Source organism: Lepidochelys kempii, chromosome 8 (genome assembly GCF_965140285.1).
Source record: "Lepidochelys kempii isolate rLepKem1 chromosome 8, rLepKem1.hap1, whole genome shotgun sequence".
NCBI lineage: Eukaryota > Metazoa > Chordata > Testudines > Cheloniidae > Lepidochelys > Lepidochelys kempii.
In genome coordinates, this window is record NC_136387.1 from 70502421 (window position 1) to 70522056 (window position 19636).

The 19636-nt window shown below is 42.9% G+C and overlaps 2 protein-coding genes across 3 annotated transcripts in view; one reads left to right on the forward strand and one right to left on the reverse strand.

Moving 5' to 3' along the window:
- Positions 1-456: 456 nt before the first annotated feature.
- Positions 457-13085, reverse strand: TRMT13 (tRNA methyltransferase 13). Of its 2 annotated transcripts, none has more exons than XM_073356949.2 (11): positions 12477-13085; positions 11511-11557; positions 11363-11429; positions 9713-9775; positions 9555-9624; positions 8355-8461; positions 6859-7026; positions 6441-6513; positions 4040-4114; positions 1563-1989; positions 457-1267 (listed from the first exon to the last, which is right to left on the reverse strand). In XM_073356949.2, the coding sequence occupies exons 1-11, from the start codon at positions 12657-12659 to the stop codon at positions 1072-1074; spliced, it is 1476 nt and encodes a 491-aa protein (XP_073213050.2). In that variant the 5' UTR covers positions 12660-13085; the 3' UTR covers positions 457-1071. The 2 variants fall into 2 exon arrangements, with proteins under 2 accessions (XP_073213050.2, XP_073213049.2); XM_073356948.2 differs by having other exon boundaries at positions 9555-9627; positions 12477-13084.
- The window catches only part of SASS6 (SAS-6 centriolar assembly protein), a 30465-nt gene continuing 23104 nt past the window's right edge, over positions 12276-19636 (forward strand). Inside the window, exons 1-3 of the mRNA XM_073356937.2 lie at positions 12276-12777; positions 17221-17281; positions 18857-18936. Of these exons, the coding sequence (XP_073213038.1) occupies positions 12710-12777; positions 17221-17281; positions 18857-18936 (209 nt within the window). The 5' untranslated portion in view covers positions 12276-12709. The remainder of the gene's footprint in view (positions 12778-17220; positions 17282-18856; positions 18937-19636) is intronic.

A 19636-nucleotide genomic window follows, 5' to 3' on the forward strand; every position in this document is an offset into this window, starting at 1 on the left:
GGTAGGAAACACTGAAGAGGGAGTAGCAGGAGAAACTGATGCTTTTGTCACAGAGTTTCTGGAGTTCCCAGCATTTCCTGCCAATAGGTGGAAAAACACCAACATGTAATGAGGAAATACGAGGTGTTTCCAGGAAGATCTAGTCACCTAAGTGAAAAAAAGTAGCTATTTCACCCCATTTCCTCATGGAAAAGTAGCCATACAACAAAGCACATCAACTAGCACTGTCTGCTGAGAGATAAGGACTGGACAATGAATTGCCCACAGAGGCTGTAAATGAAGGTCAGGATTGAGTTACATTAGCAGAGTATCATGAGCCAGTGGCCTTTGCTATATCCATTATGTGAACACTGAATTTCACTGATGCCAGGTATCAATATTTCATCTCATTAAGTTCACCCACATATTATGAAAGCTTAAAACAAACTGCTAAAATAAAGAGGTTAACTCGAGAGATCATGTCAATTTCAGATTTTATTCCTCTCCATGTCAAAGCTTTATGCATGGGTAGGTGATTACTAAAATAATGAGGTGGCATTTGATTTCCAACTAAATGTTTTTCTTTAGCCAATTCCACAAATAGTCAGAACTTGTGAAATAAAATTCTAGGCATAGAAAACAAGATAAAAACCCTCATGAAGTTCAAAATGGAGACAGGTTATTAAGCATATCCATTTCTTACATTTTAATTTATTATCTTTCAGAAAACCTAGACAACTGTATACCCGTTGCTTCTGCCACCATTAATGATAATGAATAAAAAATTACACAACCTGCCAAACTGAACTTTTGTACTTGGAGGAAAATATAAATTCTACTTCTTCTGAACAGAGAAAACTACAGCAATATCGCAGTGTACTGAGACAAAAATGCCTTATGACTTTCACACTGCTAGGAGTCACCTGGCATCTTCTTGTGATTCCAAAAGAAATTTAAGTTCAATGCTATTGTAGGTACAGAAAGTCTACAAAATTTTTTGTACAAGTACTGAAATCTGTGAATAAGGTTTTAAAAAAATCCAGAGAAGTTTTGTAGAGTTCTGTGTCCTGCCCATTCCAAATCTGTCTCCCATTATGCAGTTGGCTGAGGTACTGAAGATTGACTTGGTACAGCTGTCAAGAGTACATTCTCCAAGGAAACAGTAGAATCTGTATAGTATTGTAATGCAGCATTGTACCCTCTCTGTTGTAAATATCTGATCCGTCCCTGGTCAATCAAGAGTTTACAAAGACGACCTATCTGCTTTCGTTCTTCAACAGTAAGTAGCCTAGCTCCAAAAAGAAAAACCATGAATTAGTCAGCACAAATGGTTCAAGATCAGAAAAGCTGTAAAAACTGTAACTGATGCACTTCAATGCAGATAAAGTGTGACTGTTTTGGAATAAGATTTTGAAGACTATTATGTCACTTAAATTTGCATGTACTACAGATGGATATGTTTCTGTAAAATGAGCCATTCTGACATTCTAAAATGCTTAATCTTTCAGCTATAAATGACTGTCTAATCCATTATTTCTGCCTTCCCCAAGATGTCTACATGCTACAAATAAAAAATCACCTACCCTTGCAGACTATCAGAACTGCACTCAATTCTGTTGTTTACTTGGTCATGTTCTTCTGTATCACTGCTTTGGTCTTTGCTCTTTGCATCAATGGTAGAGGCTTCAGTGATGGTTTCTTGCATGCCACAAGTGGCCCAGCTAGTCATTCTCTGAAAATAATTAAATTCCACTGGCCCAAGTCCCACTGTTCTAAAGAACTCTTGGCCTACATAATGCTTCCACTGACACCTGTGGTGGCAACACAGTGCAATAACAATTCCAGCTACAGGATTCCAGTTTTCTGAAACATTCTTTCCACTCCTTTCATCAGCAAAATTGTTAAAAGCTAGGTCTGTTTTATCACTCTTGAAACGTTTAGGTGAAGGGTCTTCATTTCTTTCATCATATTGGGTTGCGTAACTTTCAACCAAACATCTCAGAGCAAGATCTGTGAACAAACAACTATGTTTTAAAAACACTCTTGAACAGTGTGCTGCATTTATACACAAAGATAGGAAAGGAACTTTCCTCAAAAATAAGGGGAGGATAAAAGCACTTTATAAAGTAATTCCAAAAGCAACAAGTTGATAAAGTTTATTTAAATATTGTCACGTACTTTAAAATGAAATGAATTTATATATTTCAAGTTCAGTTTACCAAGTATTAACGTATTTACAAAATCACAATAAACCCACTGTGACACTCTGTACCTCAAATAGCAACCTGGAGCCCCCATATTCACCACTGTGATACAATGATGACAAATTTTTTGTACAATGCATGCCTTGTGAAGTATAATTTTAAAAGTCTTGATCTGTTACACGAACATCCTGTTTGGATTGTATGTACTATCATTTTATGTGAAGTTATAAAGTATTGCTATATGTGCTAATGAAATATGTTGTGAAGTTTGTAGATGCCTACAGCTGGCCTTTCAGTATGGACAAAGGAGCAACAATCACTGGCCAGACAGGTGTTAACAGCTCATCAAGAAAAATCCAATATCCCAGAGGCTTCTCAGAGAAGGCACATATGCAATGGAGACTGCCTGACCCCCCACATCAGCAAGGATCTTTCGAGCAGCTGGAAGAAGGTACAAAAAGAGACAGTGACATCAACACTTGGCCTCTTCGCCCCCATCAAATCTCAATCATCTGGAAGACAAAGACTTTGAACTAGGGAGATTGGTCCCAGGCTGGAAGGGAGTCCAGTCTGTGAATTGAGGAACTGTAAGCTGCCTGAAACATATACTGGGGTGAGAAACTGCCTGATTCAAATCTCACTTAGTTTGCTGAAGTTAGAATTTAGCCGGTGTTTCTATTTTTATTTCTTAGGTAACCAACTTTGATCTCTATGCCTATTTACAGTCACTTGAAATCTATCTTTCTGTAGTTAATAAATCTATTTTATATTTTATCTAAAACAGTGCGTTTTTGGTTGAAGGGCTTGGGGAATTTTAGCGCAGCTTAACAAGGGCCGTTGCCTGTCCACTACCCTTTTGTCGGAGTGGGGAACTTATTAATTAGCTTTCGCTATCCAGGGGAATCTTAAGCAATGTAACATAGGATATTGCTGGGTCACTGACTGGTGTCTCTCTCTGTATGATTCATGAGTGGCTCAGAGAGCATAATACAGCTGGGTGTGGGGCTCCAGATACTGATGGTTGAGAGATCACAGTTACTGCAGGGGTGTTGCAGCTTGTCACTGACATAGCTTTGTGAGAGACAACCCAGGCTAGAGAGTTAAGGTGACAAAGTGGTCCCATGGTTCCAGGTTGTACCTTAGGGATCCTGTCACAATCATCTGACCTGCTAGTGATCAATACTCTTGAGAATACTTGTTCCACAGGTCATTGGGAAAACTTCAGCTCCCTGGCCTTTTTATTACAAGAGGACGTTTATGTAGCAGTTTGACGGAGAATTAAAGCACACAATCCATTTACTTAAGAATTGTAAATACCATTACAAAGATATCATGGTTAGCAGTGTCCCAACAGAATGTATATAATATATACACACAGTATGTCATACCTGAAACACCTTTTCCCACATACCTGGGATGTAATGCTGAAAAAAAATTAATTGGTTGAAAACACCTTGGACAAGTTGAAAATGATCTCACTATATTATAGTATTCAAGTTGTCCACGACATTTTTAATCAAGTTAAGTTTTTCCAACATTGTTGTCCAAACTTAGGACAGTGAGAAGAAAAGTACTATGAAAAACATGCTTCTGTCAGTTTAAGAACACAATTACATAAAACATTCATTCTTCATTTTGCTGTGCACAACAATTAATGTTTATTTCCATCTGGATTAACCCCTTTGCTGCTTGCCATCATCCAAGTAGTGTTCCTCTGAAATCAATGGATATTTAGCACACAGTAGGCAGCAGTTAAAGAATTAGACGGAAAGAAGCACTGTATTATTCAAGAGGATTAGAATCAGCATTCCACTTTGTAGCTGCACTTGACAGCAATACATTTGTATAGTTCATACCTGTTGCAGCACCACATAAATGCTTTCCAATTCCTACCACAGGAAGCTTTTCTTTTTTAAGAATAGGTACTTTATCTGAAAGAAACAGAACCTGGATTACCGGAGCTGGACACCATCTTGCTGGGTTATGTCATTCCAGCACAAGTAACTGAAACAATAGGTCAGAAAACTCAAGTAAAATTCCTCCCTCAACACCTTTATTATAAAAAAAACTTCAACTGTCTGCATCTCCAAAGGGTAGCTAGTGTTATATCACACAAAAAGATAAGATGGAAACAAAATACAGTCCAATTTCATTAACTGAAAGGAATAGCTATATAGTATGTTTAAATAGCATATTTAATTTTTTCTTCCTTATTTTTAAACAACTTCAAATTGTACAAAGGGAGTAAGTTTAACTTAAAAAGGGACTTTTTAAAATCATTCATCATTAGCACCTTGGAAATAAAACTATTTTCCTTTCTGACATGTTCCCTTCTAGTCTACACACATTATATTATGTTCCTAGTACAGCAAAAGTCAATGCTTCTCTTTGTACACCAGTACAAAAGCAGAAAAGTACAAAACTCTGAAAATAGTTCTTGCTTACTGTGGGGAGTTCAAGCTATTTGTGGTATGTCTCCTCAATAAATAAATGAATCAATCCAATCAGTCAAGACTTTATTTAGATGTAAGATAATTTCCTAATAGACAGCAATTCAAAATCTGTCAAATACTAAAAAAAACCCCGCAATACTCTAGAAGATACCATTCATACATTGCAGGCCAACTTGATCCATATATTGAATAGTAGTAATAATCTATATCTATAGAGCCTTCCAGCTATAGATCTCAATGCAGTTTACCAACATCAATTGATTTAGACCAGGGATCGGTAACCTTTGGCATGCAGCCTGCCAGGGTAAGCCCCCTGGCGGGCCAGGACAGTTTGTTTACCTGCAGCGTCTGCAGGTTTGGCCGATCACAGCTCCCACTGGCCGTGGTTCGCCGCTCCAGGCCAATGGGGGCTGTGAGAAGCGGCAGACAGCACATCCTCGGCCTGCGCCACTTCCCGCAGCCCCCATTGGCCTGGAGCTGCCAACCGCGGCCAGTGGGAGCTGCCAACCTGCGGATGCGGCAGGTAAACAAATCGTCCCAGCCCTCCAGGGGGCTTAGCCTGGCGGGCTGCATGCCAAAGGTTGCCAGTCCCTGATTTAGACTCACAATATACCTCACAAACGGGGAACTGAGACAGAAATTAAAACCATGACCTGTTCCCATTAAAAACTTTGGGAGCAGGACTGGGCACCAAGCGACTTGCCTAAAATCACAGTGACAGCCTGTGGCAGAGTTGGTAATAAATTCCAGGTTTTTGTATTCTTAGTCCTGTGCTTTAATAAGTCCATCTGTCCTACCCTTGGTTGATTAATATTCTCATGTAACTTTCTAATGTTAATTTACAGTAAACCAAATGAATGTACAGTTTAATAAGAGAAGACAAATACAAGATTAATATTAATTACCTTTTTAACATGCTACAATGTACTATGTTCCTTCAGTATGCACACCACATTAGCAAACATTCTTGCTCATTATTTATAAAATGTTACTCTCTGTATTCTTTTGTCCCTCTACATATGCCATTCATAATTGAAGTTTCAACCATCTGTATGGCCCAAACATACATTATCTAGTCATGAAAGATATACCTTTAAGGAATTAAGTGACTTTGTGGTACCAAAACAAGTACAATATATACTACAACTGTGGTATACCAGATGGGAACAGAGTCACCCGTAGCCCAGAGAATGGGTCCAGTTAATAACAACATAAGGAAAGGCATGGAGATACATATATATTTTGCATGAAATACAGGATCTAAATCATGCTGGCAATACATTAGATTACATTGGTTAAGCATGTGGTAATCACTTTTATCCATTTAACCAATGAAAGTTCTGTTCATCACCATAAACCACCCACTAAACTTAATACAACTTCTTTTGAGTGTGGTATTGCAGAATCCCCACGTGTTCATCGTTAATAAGGACATCTGAGACTTGCCTCACTCAGTAATGATACTTGTATCAAAATACAGCACAGCTAAAATACACAAGTAAAAGCATCTAACCCTGAAACTGTTAAGGCTTCCTTTTATTTGGTGATTCTGACCCAAAATAAAGTCTTATAAATTCAAGATAACTTGTACACATATTGTTAGAAATTATATAATACCCATCTAGTAACTGAAAAATAAGTCCAACATAAAAATGACCAAAACACCGAGAAAAGTCTTCTAAACATTAATGTAATTAACCTATACTTAGTGTAAAATTTTCCTGCACTCTGGTACTACACAATCAAGTTTTTAAGCAACCATCTTAGTACTGCTGAAAGTTATACAAGCCAAGTAGCAACTTACTTAAACATAAGTTCTGGATATCAACTTGAAGCCTTTCAAATATGTAGTCTCTTTTTCTGTGTTTACCATCTACCTGTGCAAATAGGATATCACATTATTAAGACGTGTTCGGCACCTAACTAATAAATAATTAAAAGAATGTGCTAAGGTTATTAATTTTTTTAAAACAAAACAAGCCCCTTTCAAATGAACGCTAACATTTTCAGCATCAGCTAGCAGGCATCTTGCACCCAAACTGTGTTACTGGTATGACTTAAAACTACAATAAGGACCAATTAAATTTTTCAAGGCCCTTAACTGACAAATATATACATTTTCACCTTTCTTTTAAAAGGTAACCAGACTTTCTGAGAAAAAGCCACATTTACCAACAATTCCAAAAATGAGACTTGGCCAACTCCACAATGGACTGTCTTACCTTGAATCGTGTAGTTGCCCTTTCAACAAGCAGAAAGTGAACATTTGCAGCATCTTGTAAGGCAATATCAACCCAGTGAGACAGCTTTCCTCGTCCAGCTCCAAACTCAATAAAACATTTTCCTGGCCCAAGCAATTGTAACTTTTCCATGTTACCTAAAATGGAAGCCTACAAACGTCAAAAGATTATTTATGAACCAAGCCAAATATACATTCTGTCTGATGACTTCTGTGGGAAAAATGCTAACTTAACACACAATCAACAGTTTCTCCCATAGCTCTTATTGATTAAATAACCATGCTGCAGAATGTCAACATCTCTTTCATGAATGCAGAGGTAAAGATGTTGTGGATCCAGAGTGCAGAGGAAATAAGGGCTTCCCTGCCTCCATGGCATCATCTTATCCTTTTTCTAACACCCACAGAATCTTATCCACTGGGTTTTAGGGGTAGAGTTAGGGACCAGGCATACACTGGGGTATTGTTCTCAGCTAATCCTTGGAAAAGTCACATGGATGTTCCACTGGACTTTTGTGAAGCATCACTCCTGCAGAGCTTTCTCTGTAGCTACTGCAGTTGTATACATAGAGTTGTGCTGAAAGGCGCCAACATGGCAGTGCTTAGGGCATTAGCCTAGCACTTGGGAGACCTAGGTTCAAGTCTCTGCTCTGCCAGTAGACAAGTCACTTAGCCTCTCTGCACCTCAGTTCTCCATCAGCAAAAGGGAGATAATAGTACTTCCCTACCTCACAGGACTGTTATGAGGATAAATTCATTAAAAAGACTGTGAAGCACATTGAGATCAGGTGATGGAAGCACTATATAAAAGAGATAGGAATTACTATTATTCCCATGGACCCTTTTGCCCTTATCATTCTCTGGCTTCCTTTCCCAAGAATTCCAAGGATTTGCTGTGTTGGAAGTCCTCACCCCCCACTCACTCTGTATCCATAAAAATCTCTCCTACTCAGGAGCACAATTCCCTAAAAATATCATAAGGCAAATCTCAGAGTTTTCTAACCTCTCTCATACATTTTCCATGAGAGGGGATCATCTAGTCTCATGAATGAGGAGAAGACAAGCTTGTTAGGTATTTCAGAATAAAAATAAACTTCTCTTACTAACACTTACAATTTCAAAGCAGTTATGGACAATGTAGGGGCTGACACAGTCCAGTTAACTAGGATTTTTGGATAAAGGCAATTGAATCCATAGTGTCCACCATGTAGCCCTAAATTAGTTAATAGCAATTCTGTTTATCTGAATGCCAGTTTATCTGAAACTTTCTAATACCTCCCTCCCTCCCCAGGCCATTTGCATAAACAGGAGTGTACTATTGATAGACTAATACTTAAACTGGTAGCATGGGTACAATCTGGAACTGTGACAAGTTTCCTTTACGTGAAATAACTGGTAGTATGGATTAGCTGGAATCCATAATAAGAAAACTACAGTAAAAACCCTAACCGATAGCTATTAGTAAGGCAATGGCCATACCTGTTGTTTCAAGTGCTTTAAAGCAGACTCTCCATTCTTTGGGTCGTTTAAAGCTTCTTGTAAGGCCTGATGGGACAGCTTTTGATCCTTAAGTATTGGCTTTATACCTGCATCAAATGGAGAAGTACTTTTCATAGATTCAATTAAAAAGGCCACCTCACAACAATCTGGCTCCCACCTGCATACTGAAGTGACTGCATACAGTACTTAGTATGCAAAATATTTGACTCTGAAGACTCTTTACAGAATTAGCATGCTGACCATTTGAAACAATAAAAGTGAAAGGGACACTATCAAATAGTTCAAGTCCACAAGTTGACATCTCAAAATTGTGCTAATCTTATAGGTAACGTCCTTCAAACTCTAAAAATATATTTTTGTTTTTAATCCAACATGTGAAAATTTCCCTATCTTCTGCCATCAACAAAATAATCTACAACAGGGGTTCTCAACCATTTTCTTTCGGAAGCCCCCCAACATGTTATAAAAACTCAACGGCCCAGCTATGCCTCAACAACTTTTTTCTGCATATAAAAGCCAGAGCCGGCATCAGGGGGTAGCAAGCAAGGCTATTGCCCAGGCCCCACACCAAAGGGGGCCCCCAAAAACTGAGTTGCTCAAGCTTCGACTTCAGTCTCAGGTGGCAGGGTTCAGGACCCTCAACTTCAGCCCCACATGGTGGGGCTTCAGCTTTCTGCCCTGGGTCCCAGTGAGTCTAACACTGGCCCTGCTTGGTGGACACCCTGAAACCTGTTCATGGCCCCCCGAGGGGGCCCCTGACCCTGGTTGAGAACCACTGATCTATAACACAAGCGTCATTGCTCTCTTAATGGTTTAGAAATACCAGTTTACTAATAAATGCTTTTCCCAGAGATGGGCTGTCATCACCTAATGATAGTGCACAAAGAAGAATGTAAAACAAAAGTCATTAATTTCATTAAAAACAAAATTAACTTTTATTCAAAAGAACAAACAAGATTGAGATGGGGAAAAAATACTAGCTAACAGTGTCATGTAGGCAGTTCTTTAACCATTACAAGATTTCAATTTCAGATCACATCAAGTGACAAAAATAAGTACTCCTATTAATCTCTTTTCTTTTTTTAATCCTGGAAGCTATTTAACACTAAAATAGCTATGAGGTATTTGATCAACTCTGCAGAAAGCAATTTAAAATATTTCAATATTAAGCAGACTCACCATTACTTGCTTTTTTCAGCTTTCTAATTAAGTCCTCTAACTCTTCTCTAGACAGGGAAGAAATTGGCAACTGCTGGAAAAAAAAAATACAAAAAACAAAATGGTTCTCCTCGAATTTTATCTATTTGTTCCTTAAAATAAAAGAGAAATGGACTCACCTGTTCATCAAGTATTTCTGTTGCGTCTTTTAATCCTGCATTAATATCTTGAACAAAGTAGGCCTTAATAATGAAAAAAAAAGCATGAAAACCAAGGAGACTCTAATACAGACTGAACAGCATGTAAAGCAAAAGAATGCTTCACAGTGTGTTTACAGTCATTCACCTAGCAAACATCAAATAATTACAACTGAAGAAAGCAGTTCTGAGAAAAGATTCTCTCTCTCACTGTTTCAGGACCCAACTCTGCAAACACTCTCCAATGGGTGTACTGCTTACTAGGGTGATTAGTCGGATAGATTTCAATGAGACTAAGCACTCTAGCAAGCAGTACAGTAGTAATGCTTCTGCAAGGCTGAGTCCTGTCTTGTACTAGCACTTTGCATCTTATTTGTACTATAAGGATCGATAATCAAAGGAATTTCTCTTTCAAGCAGTTGTTCTTTAAGCTTCCTGATCATTGACATTTCATATATACAGGCATATTTTAAGCTTTATATAGTCAAACAGATATGTTGGCAGCACAATATTCATCGGGAAGAAGTACACTGGCATCTGGATCACTGAATAGATATCTGAATCCAGTTCTCAAATATGGGCAAAAGCCACTTAACGTCACGTAGCCATACAAGGAAATCAAGCCAGGCTTTTAAAACATGGTAGACTCTTTTGTTAAAAAAAAAACAAGCGGCCTTCTTAGCACATACCAGAAAGGAAGACATTTAATTTCATGATCAAGCATGGGACGCCTACCTCAGTCAACAATATTATTCAGGGATGATAAATATAAGAGTAGAGCTGACTTAATATTTTTGGTTGTTGTATGCGCATCAAGTTCAACTAACATAATCTTACATCAACCCCAATACTCAACAGAATATACAAGATCCATTCACAGCAGAAGTCATAAATCATTAATTCTAGGGGCCTGGTGGGGCAATACTCCCCAAGAACATTTTTGGGGAAAGTTAGTTCAATGTGAGTGCCTGGACAGCACTTCCATTCCTGGCCAAAAAAATTATCTTAAAGTAAGATCACAAATTTACATACAGCACTGGAAGCATGCATAAAGCATCAGGCATCGATTCATTTAATCCAGTACTTAGATAGCTTCAGTTTCTCCCTATTATTAGGCTCTATATAAGGACTACTACTCTCTGAGTTGAGTCAATGATAAATTCTTTCTACCACTGGTCCCATGTCTCCTTGGGCTTTGGTGTCTCCCCTCTCTCTTACCCACACAGTGCATAAGTCTGTGATGCCAAGAGTTGAGCTTTTGGAGGAGTCTCCTGAGCACTGCCATACAGGAACAGACTCCCCATGCACCAAGTCTTAACACCATTTGTTCCTGTCGTCCCTCTGTCTGTACAGAGTGTCAAAGGAGACAAATTTCAGTGGTGTTGCAACCATACAGCCAGAGCAACACTCCAGGCTGCTCCAGTGGCAGCCATACTGATCTAGTATGGGACGACTGCTTAAAAAGGGCATGGCCCCCTGGCTCTGCAGCCTATGGAACTTTGAGCAAATGCAAAAACCTTGGATGTTTGACCCTCCTCCACTCCAATCTGTGCCACTGCTTAGTTTATACTGCTCTAATATACAGTTATATGGCTTTCTAGAGAAACAGCATTTAATTTACATCACACTTACAGGCTTCGGCTTCTCTCTTGAATTACACTTTTTTAAATGCTTTTGTAATTGATCTTCATATACTGTGCTAAAATCAGAGAAAGAGAAATAAGCAACGACAGTCACAATTTTAACAATGAATACACAAATGTATTTAAAACACACTTACTGTTTTGGGTCAAGTGGGCATGGAATTCTTTTCCTGTCATTTTCTTCCTAGTGGGAAAGAAAATGTTTATTTCTTTAGCACAATATTATGGTGCAGTTAATGTCCTAATTTTAGAAAATCTGTCTAGAAACGTGTCTGTGGGTCACAAAAATAAAAATCTTTGTCAGCCTTGATTTATTGGAATGAGATCAAATGGAGAAATGCATGGTTTATCCAACTGAAACACACTGTGATTTAATTGGGGGGTGGATGGAGGAATGTTGTGCAAGTGAAGGCCTTAATACATCACCAAGCCCAGAGAAGCAGTGTGCCCCTGATCCCTTGTGACAGGCCGTAATTATTCTACCTACACCTTCTGGGGTTCTAGCTCGATGTCAGGCTCTGCAGAGGCCAGCAGTGATTTCTCAATAAGGTTTTCAAGAAGCGGACGTCGCCTGAGGATCCTGAAGCGATGAGTAACTAACAGCATAAGAGATTTAGCAAATAATTCAAAGCACAGAAAAGTAGGCAGAAGAGAAGGGGGACAACACCCCTCTCCTCCCCCGGCTGGGAAGCTATTGAGGAGCTGGCTTAGAGGCTGACACCCCCACTGCCAACCATCACTGCACGCACGCTCGGACTGCAGCAGCAGCCCGGGGTCCGGCGGAGCAGCGCGGCTTGCGCTGGCTTTGCCGTCGCCAGGCCTAGCAGGGCACAGAGCGGTCAGCTCCAAGGGCCGGGCTGGGCACGGTCCTCACCAACCTGCGGGGAAGCCCGGCGAGCATGGCCCGTCTCCCTGGGGCGCGCTTTGGGGATACGTGCCAGCCCCTCCCCCAAGCGAGTCCATGGGGGCTATAAAAGAGCCCGCGGGAGGAGGACTCCCCACCCCTTCCCAAAGCCGAGGGGCCCAACCACCCCCTTCCCCGTGACCGGATCCGCCTGCCTGGCAGGCAGTGCCCCGGGGCAACGGCAGCGGCGCCCCGGTACCTCCTGGTCTCCGTGTTCCCCGCAGAAGCGTCTCCCCTGAGCCGGGATCATCTTGCAGAACCGCTTCTTCCGCTCCACGAAATAGCCGCACCGTCCGGGCACAGGAGTCCGCAGCCCCTCGGCCGCACCCGGCTCAGCTGCCCGCCTCTGCCCGCTCCCGACCGCAGCCGGCTCGGCCGCCATCTTGCTGCCCCGCCCCCCGCGGCAGCCGAGCGCCAAAGTCAAAGCGCAAGATGGCGGCGGAGAGTCTGTTCGGCCGGTTGGTGCCGGTGCAGGTGAAGTGCCAGGGCTGCGAGGACAGGTGAGAGCCGGCCCGGGGGGGCTCGGCCCTGCGGGACCCTGGAGCAGCCCCCTGCAGCCAGCCGCCTTGGGCTGGGGTGAGAGGCCGGCGGGGCTGAGCGTTCAGCCCATCTCTGTAACATGGGCGGCCTCTGGCCTTGAGGCTGCTCGAGCCCCCCCTCCCCCCCGGCCTCTAGGGACCCGTCAAGGGGCGCAGAGCAGCTGAGGGTACCCTGGTTGGGCTCCGCAAACAGCGCCCGCCGCTAGGGGCAGGGAGAGCCCTGCAGCCCTTCTCTGCAGCCCGGGCACTGTCGCACAGTCCCAGGGAAATCCTGGCTCTCTGCGGGTTTATCCATGGCCTGCAGCAGGGCCAGGAGCTCATCACCACCCGGGGGCTCAGTGCGCGGGGAGTTTCCGGGATTGCCATGGATTCTCTCGGACATACATAAACAGCGCAGCCTGGGCAATCCCGTCTGATCGCTGTCGGACCGCGCACTGCTGCTGCATTGGCATTTCCAGGATGTCCCAGTGTGTGCTGCTGAGTGCTTGGCTTGCAGACGTTTAAGGCGTTTACAATCGGAAGCCCAGAGCAGATCTGCTGGAAACTGTTCTTCTTAACTCTAGATCTGTGGTTTTCAACCCTTTCTCATTTGGGGACTCCTAAAAAATTTCAAATGGAGGTGCTGACCTCTTTGGAAATCTTAGAATAGTTTGCAGACCCCCAGGGGTCCATGGATCACAGGTTGAAAACCACTGTTGTAGACAGATCCTCTGCAAGCTCATCCTCAACCCAACCCCACACCCCCAGATGGAGATCACATATTCTCTCGAGAACCATATTCTCTCGAGAACCATCCCCTTGTACTTTTGGAATGATCACCATTCCACTCAAACCGGAACAACTACTTAAAGCTCCTAGCTGAAGTGTTGTGATAAGATAGTATTAGCTGTTTTTCTCAAAAAGAACAAGGAGTACTTGTGGCACCTTAGAGACAAACAAATTTATTTGGGCATAAGCTTTCGTGGGCTAAACCCACTTCATCCGATGCATGCTGTGGAAACGACAGTACTTTTCACTGCATGCATCTAATGAAGTGGGTTTAGCCCATGAAAGCTTATGCCCAAATAAATGTTAGTCTTTAAGGTGCCACAAGTACTCCTCATTCTTTTTGCTGATACAGACTAACACGGCTACCACTCTGAAACCTGTTTTTCTCAGTTTCCATGCACAGTGGTACCTGGGGAATGAGGAGGTGATGAAGGAATTTATTCTCCCCAGAGCTTTTCCATCCTAAAATCCAGGAACCTCTTTCTCAGGCCTCCCCAACCAGAGGTCTCTGAATGCACTGGTTGGGAACCAAATCCATTAACTAGCACTTACCTTGTAGGATGTAGTAAGTGAGTTCCCAAATAATGGGTTTGGCTGATGGTGTTTGGAAAAGTCAGGCTAAAGCTTCAACCTTAAGGAAATGCTGTCAATTTGAAATATAGTCAATTTCAGAAACTTAGGCCCAGTCTAGAGAATATATATTTTTGTATGTAATTTCCTAAGTTAAAAACAACAACTTGAAAGCAGAAATTTCATGACCTGGAATCACATTTACACCCAATATGGTTCATCAGCAGGGTTAGAAACTATAGATTCACATTACAGTCTTGTTTCACTTAGTCTAACAGTAGTAACTTGTAGAAGTAGTAGGTTGTTATACTCCATGTGGAACAGCCATGAGAGGGTGAATGATAGACACTTTGCCAGTGGGTTTCATAGATATTTGCTAACAGCAGAAGAATGCTGAGACTCAGGAATCTTGAGTTCCATCCAGGTTCTAGAGAAGAGTATACTCTAGTGGTCATAGACCAGAGGTGGGCAAACTACGGCCCGTGGGCCACATCCAGCCCACGGGACCCTCCTGCCTGGCCCCTGAGCTCCTGGCCCGGGAGGCTAGCCCCTGGCTCCTCCCCCTTTGTGGCCCTTCCCCCGCAGCCTCAGCGCGCCACCGGCGCAATGCTCTGGGCAGCGCAGTTGCAGAGCTGCGACCTGACCTGGTGCTCTGGGTGGCACGGCTGTAGTGTTGCCAGCTATCGGTGCTCCAGGCAGTGTGGTTAGAGGGCAGGGGAATTGGGGGTGATAGTAAGGGGGCTGGGGGTGTGGATGGGGTCAGGGCGGTCAGAGGGCGAGGAACAGGGGGGTTGGATGGGGCAGGGATCCTGGGGGGGGGCAGTCAGGAAGGAGAAGGGGGGTTGGATGGGGCGGCAGGGGGCAGTCAGGGGTGGGGGGTCTGGGGGTGGTCAGGGGAGCAGGGGGTGGTGGATGGGGCAGGAGTCCCGTGGGGCCATCAGGAGACGAAGGGGGTTGGATGGGCAGGAGTCCGGGGGGAGCCATCAGGAGGCAAGAGGCAGGGGGTCGAATAGGAGGCGGGGGCTGGGCCATGCCTGGCTGTTTGGGGAGACACAGTCTCCCCTAACCGGCCCTCCATACAATTTTGGAAACCCGATGTGGCCCTCAGGCCAAAAAGTTTGCTGCCCCTTCATAGACCCTTCTGCCTGTGTCCCTCCCCTCCAACCTGTCTCTGTCCCAGGGTTTTCTTCCTGGCCTATCCTCACTACTGTAGCTCCTTGGCTTTCCCTCCTCCAGCTCCTAGCCAGTCTTAGTCTTTGTCTTTCTCCTATCCTGACTCCCAGTCTCCCTGCCTGGAGTCCTCATGCCAGTCTCCTTGTCCCAAACTCACATTCCCCCAAGTACCTCCTCACACATTCCCAGCTCCTAGGGTTGCCAGGTGTCCGGTTTCTGACCAAAACGCCCAGTTGAAAAGGAACCCTGGCAGCTCTCGTCAGCACCGCTGACCGGGATGTTAAGTCCAGTTGGCTGCGCAGTGGGCTAAGGCAAGCTCTCTGTGTGCTCTGGCTCCGTGTGGTTCCTGGAAATGGCCGGCATATCCGGCTCCTAGACGCAGGGGTGGCCACTGCGGCTCCATGCACTGCCCCTGCCCTGAATGCTGGCTCTGCAGCTCCCATTGGCCGGGAACTGTGGCCAATGGGAGCAGTGGGAGCTGTGCCTTGGGGCGGGTGGAGCGCGCACAATTGCCTGGCCATGCCTCTACCTAGGAGACGGATATGTGGGCCAATTCTGGGAGCCGCCTGGGGTAAGTGCTGCCTGGCTGGAGTCCACCCCTTCCCTCAACTTAGCCCTGAGCCCCCTCCCAGAGCCCTCATATCCCCTCCCGAACTTCAGCTGCTGCCCTGAACCACCTTGCAACCCAAACCCCTCATCCTCAACCCAACCCCACACCCCCAGATGGAGATCACACCCCCTCCTGAACCCCAATCCTCTGCCCCAGTCCTGAGCCCCCTCCCACATGCCAAACCTCTTGGCCAGAGCCCCCTCCTGCACCCCAAACCACTCATCCCTGGCTCTACCCTAGAGCCTGCACCCCAGCCAGACCACTCACCCCCTTCTGCACCCCACCCTCCTGCCCCAGCCTGGTGAAAGTGAGTGAGGGTGGGGGAGAGCAAGTGACGGGGGGGGGGGGGGGGGATGGAGTGAGTGGGGGCGGGGCCTTGGAGAAGGGGTGGGGCGGGGAAAGGGTGTTCAGTTTTGTGCAATTAGAAAATTGGCAACCCTACCAGCTCTCTGTCCCAGACTATTACTTCCGCTGCCCCACTGTGGTCCAGCTCTAGTCCCCTCTGCATTTGAGCGAGGCAGCTTCCTTCTCCATGCTGCCTGGGCACCAGTATGGGGAGTACTGGAAACATCTGAGTCTTCCTCCTCTCTGTTCTTGTGCCTGTTACCACTGGGACCCACAGCAATTGCAAAGAAAGTCCAGCACATTGTGTATGGCAACTTCAGAGACTCTTAACAAGTCTCTGAGCATGTACAAACTGAAATTTTTCAGAGACTTATAACTTGGTCAATTTGGGGTAGTTTTTCATAGGTATGGCAAAAGGTACGTCTCTGTCACATTTCAAGCCCTTGCTCCAAAGAATGGACACACTAAAACTTCTCAATGCACTTGGTGTAAGAATTTTTTTAATATGAGCAAACCAATATACTTTCCCCCTAATCTCATACTTGAAAATGACTGCTACATTTTTGCTGAAACTATTAAAAAAAAAAATTAAAAAAATCAGTCTTTAGGCAGGTGTTCAGTGTGGGAAATTTCAGCCTGAATCCTTGAAGTCAGGCAAAGTTATAAGCAATTGAAAACAGGGTGTTATAATGTGAAGTATTGGGTAACCTTAATTATAGATGTTGCTACCAGCTCCACCTATAATAATTAAAGTTACAGTGCTTCCAATATTTCACTTGGGGTGGTATTCTATGATCTTTTAGGCCTCATTGTTAGGAATGCTTTCTTGACATTTGATCTAAATTTTCCTTTTAAGCTACATTATTTTTATTTATTTATTTAAATTGTTTTAAGGACGAGTTCTTGATTTGATGATAGTTGCATATTTTGTTACATAGGAGGATAAATGTTCGAGTGAGGATTGAGCTACAATCAACATCGAATCCTGTTCATAAAAAGGTGTGTGGTCTTTTCTTTGCTCCTCCTTAAGTATTTTAAATGTCTTCTTCCTGATATGTAAAGAGAAAGCAACATGAACTTTTACTACATTTGTCATTGAGCAGGTTAGAGTCTGAAAAATCTGGTGTTTATTAGTATTCAGGTTTGTTGGCACGTGTTGGTTTAGTTTTTTTCCTTGCCTTATTAGCCCTTTATCTCAGTTTTATGGTTTCATAGTTCTTAGTAACATATGATGCGTCTGAGGGTTGATGACCACAACAGTTTAGAGAGCCCATGGGTAGTAACAGTGTTTTGTTTTTTTTTCCAGCACTGACCCATCTTCATTATGTCTGACTCTTAACTTAGAATTCTAAACTGTTGATTTTAAAGACGTCTGAATGTCACAAAATTCCCTTTTCTATTTAATTAAAACAAGCACTTCTTCATGATATGGTGAATGTAATACATTGTAATTTTATAGATAGCTGCGCTAGATATTTTGAACATATGTAGCCCATCATCATAGCATCATTCTGCCTATTGCAAGACAAAGGCCTCATAATGTTGTTTCTAAACATCTTGGATGTGCTAAAAAAAAAAAATCTTGGGGTAAGAATCTCGCCCTTTTACCAGCCCATTATGCTGGATAAAAGGGCCACAGCAATGTAAAGGGACTTTAAAAGCCCTGGTCCCAACTTGGGGAGAATTCCCACAGTGCAGGAATTGAGGAAGACAGCTGTCACATGCTATCTTCTGAAGGCTGCCTTGCAGGTCCTCATGTAGGTGGTAAGGCTGCAGAATGTCTTGCTGTAGAGATTCTGGGTTGTACTGCTGCATGTAGCCATGAGGGACAAGCTGCCATATCTTAGAGACCGGGCTATGTAACCTATTCTGAGGGTGCGAGCAGCCCAAAATTGAGGATGCAAAGGTGGTTTAAAGCAGTCATTCTCAACCTGTGGTCCGCAGACTGCTGGGGGTCTGCGGACTATGTCTAAGCGGTCCATGAAAGACTTAGACTAAAAACTGACAGAACAGAATTCAACTATATGCACAGACAATAGATTTCCAAAGGAATCTGCACCTCCATTCAAAATTTTCAAAGAGATCCCCACCACCATTTGAAATTTTTTAGGGGTCTGCAAAAGAAAAAAGTCCTCATAACCCCTTCTCCCTCAGGACTGTGAGTTCTGTGCTATGCCTCTAAGAGCTGCAGCATGCTAGTTGGCCTTTCTGTAGTTACCATTCATTGATTTCTGTTCTGTTTTTAATGCAGTCCATTTTTATCATTCGTACTTGGAACAGTCAAATATAGTCCAATAAATACCTTTGCTTTGGAAATCTTCTCTGCTGGAAGTTAACGCGGCCTTGCTTTAAGATTAGTCTCTTTGTGGGAGGTAGTTCTTTTTCTTTTGTAATATTTAAAATAGAAATTGCCCTAAAATGCAATATAACTGATGTTCCTTTTCCCTCTTATTCGTGGTCATAGGTGTCTCTTATTTGCTGTAGAAAGTTAAAATATTTTTGGGTACTGTCTGAATATATTAATATAACTAGTTTATAATGTTTAAAATAATCTTTAAAAATATTTATTTTTAGGACTTAGTTGTCCAGTTGACTGATGATACTGACCCCTTTTTCCTTTATAACCTTGTTATATCTGAGGAAGATTTTCAAAGGTAAGATGTCAAGTTAATGTGCTGTTTATGAAACATTAAGAAATGGTAGTAAAGAATGGATATTTTGTAATTTTAAAAAGTTCTGCTTGACAATCAAATAGACCTTGGCTCTTACTGTGTTTTTCTGCCATAGATTGCTTAGTGCTCTATCGAGGAAGATAGTGTCATTCTCCTCCAGGTATAGATGGGAAAACTGAGGCATAGAGAGGTGAAGTGACTTGTCCAAAGTCATATAGGGCAATGATGGAACCCTGGTTTCCTAAGTTTCAGTCCGGTGCCATATCCACTAGATTACACTGCCTCCTATTTTTGTACCTCTAAAACCTTTTCTGGGTGTTTGTGAACATTTCGCAAGGATTTCAGTTGGAATACCCTCAAAAGGATTATTTCTATGAGCAAGGGTTTACAGAATTGGGCCATTCAATTAAAGATATATTTTGTATCATCACATTGTTGGGTCTCAATTTAATAGTAATCACTCAGGAAAAAGATCTCAATGTGGACAGCTCAATGAAAATCTCCGATCAATATGTAGTGGCAGTCAAAAAGGAGAAATAAAGCCCCAAACTTATTTGTATTACAGTAGTTCCAAAGGTCACAATCATATCTGCTCCATTATGCTAGGCTTAATGTACATACACACAATAAAAGAAAGTTCCTGCCTCCAAAGAGTTTGCATTGTTAAGGCTCCTATTTAGTA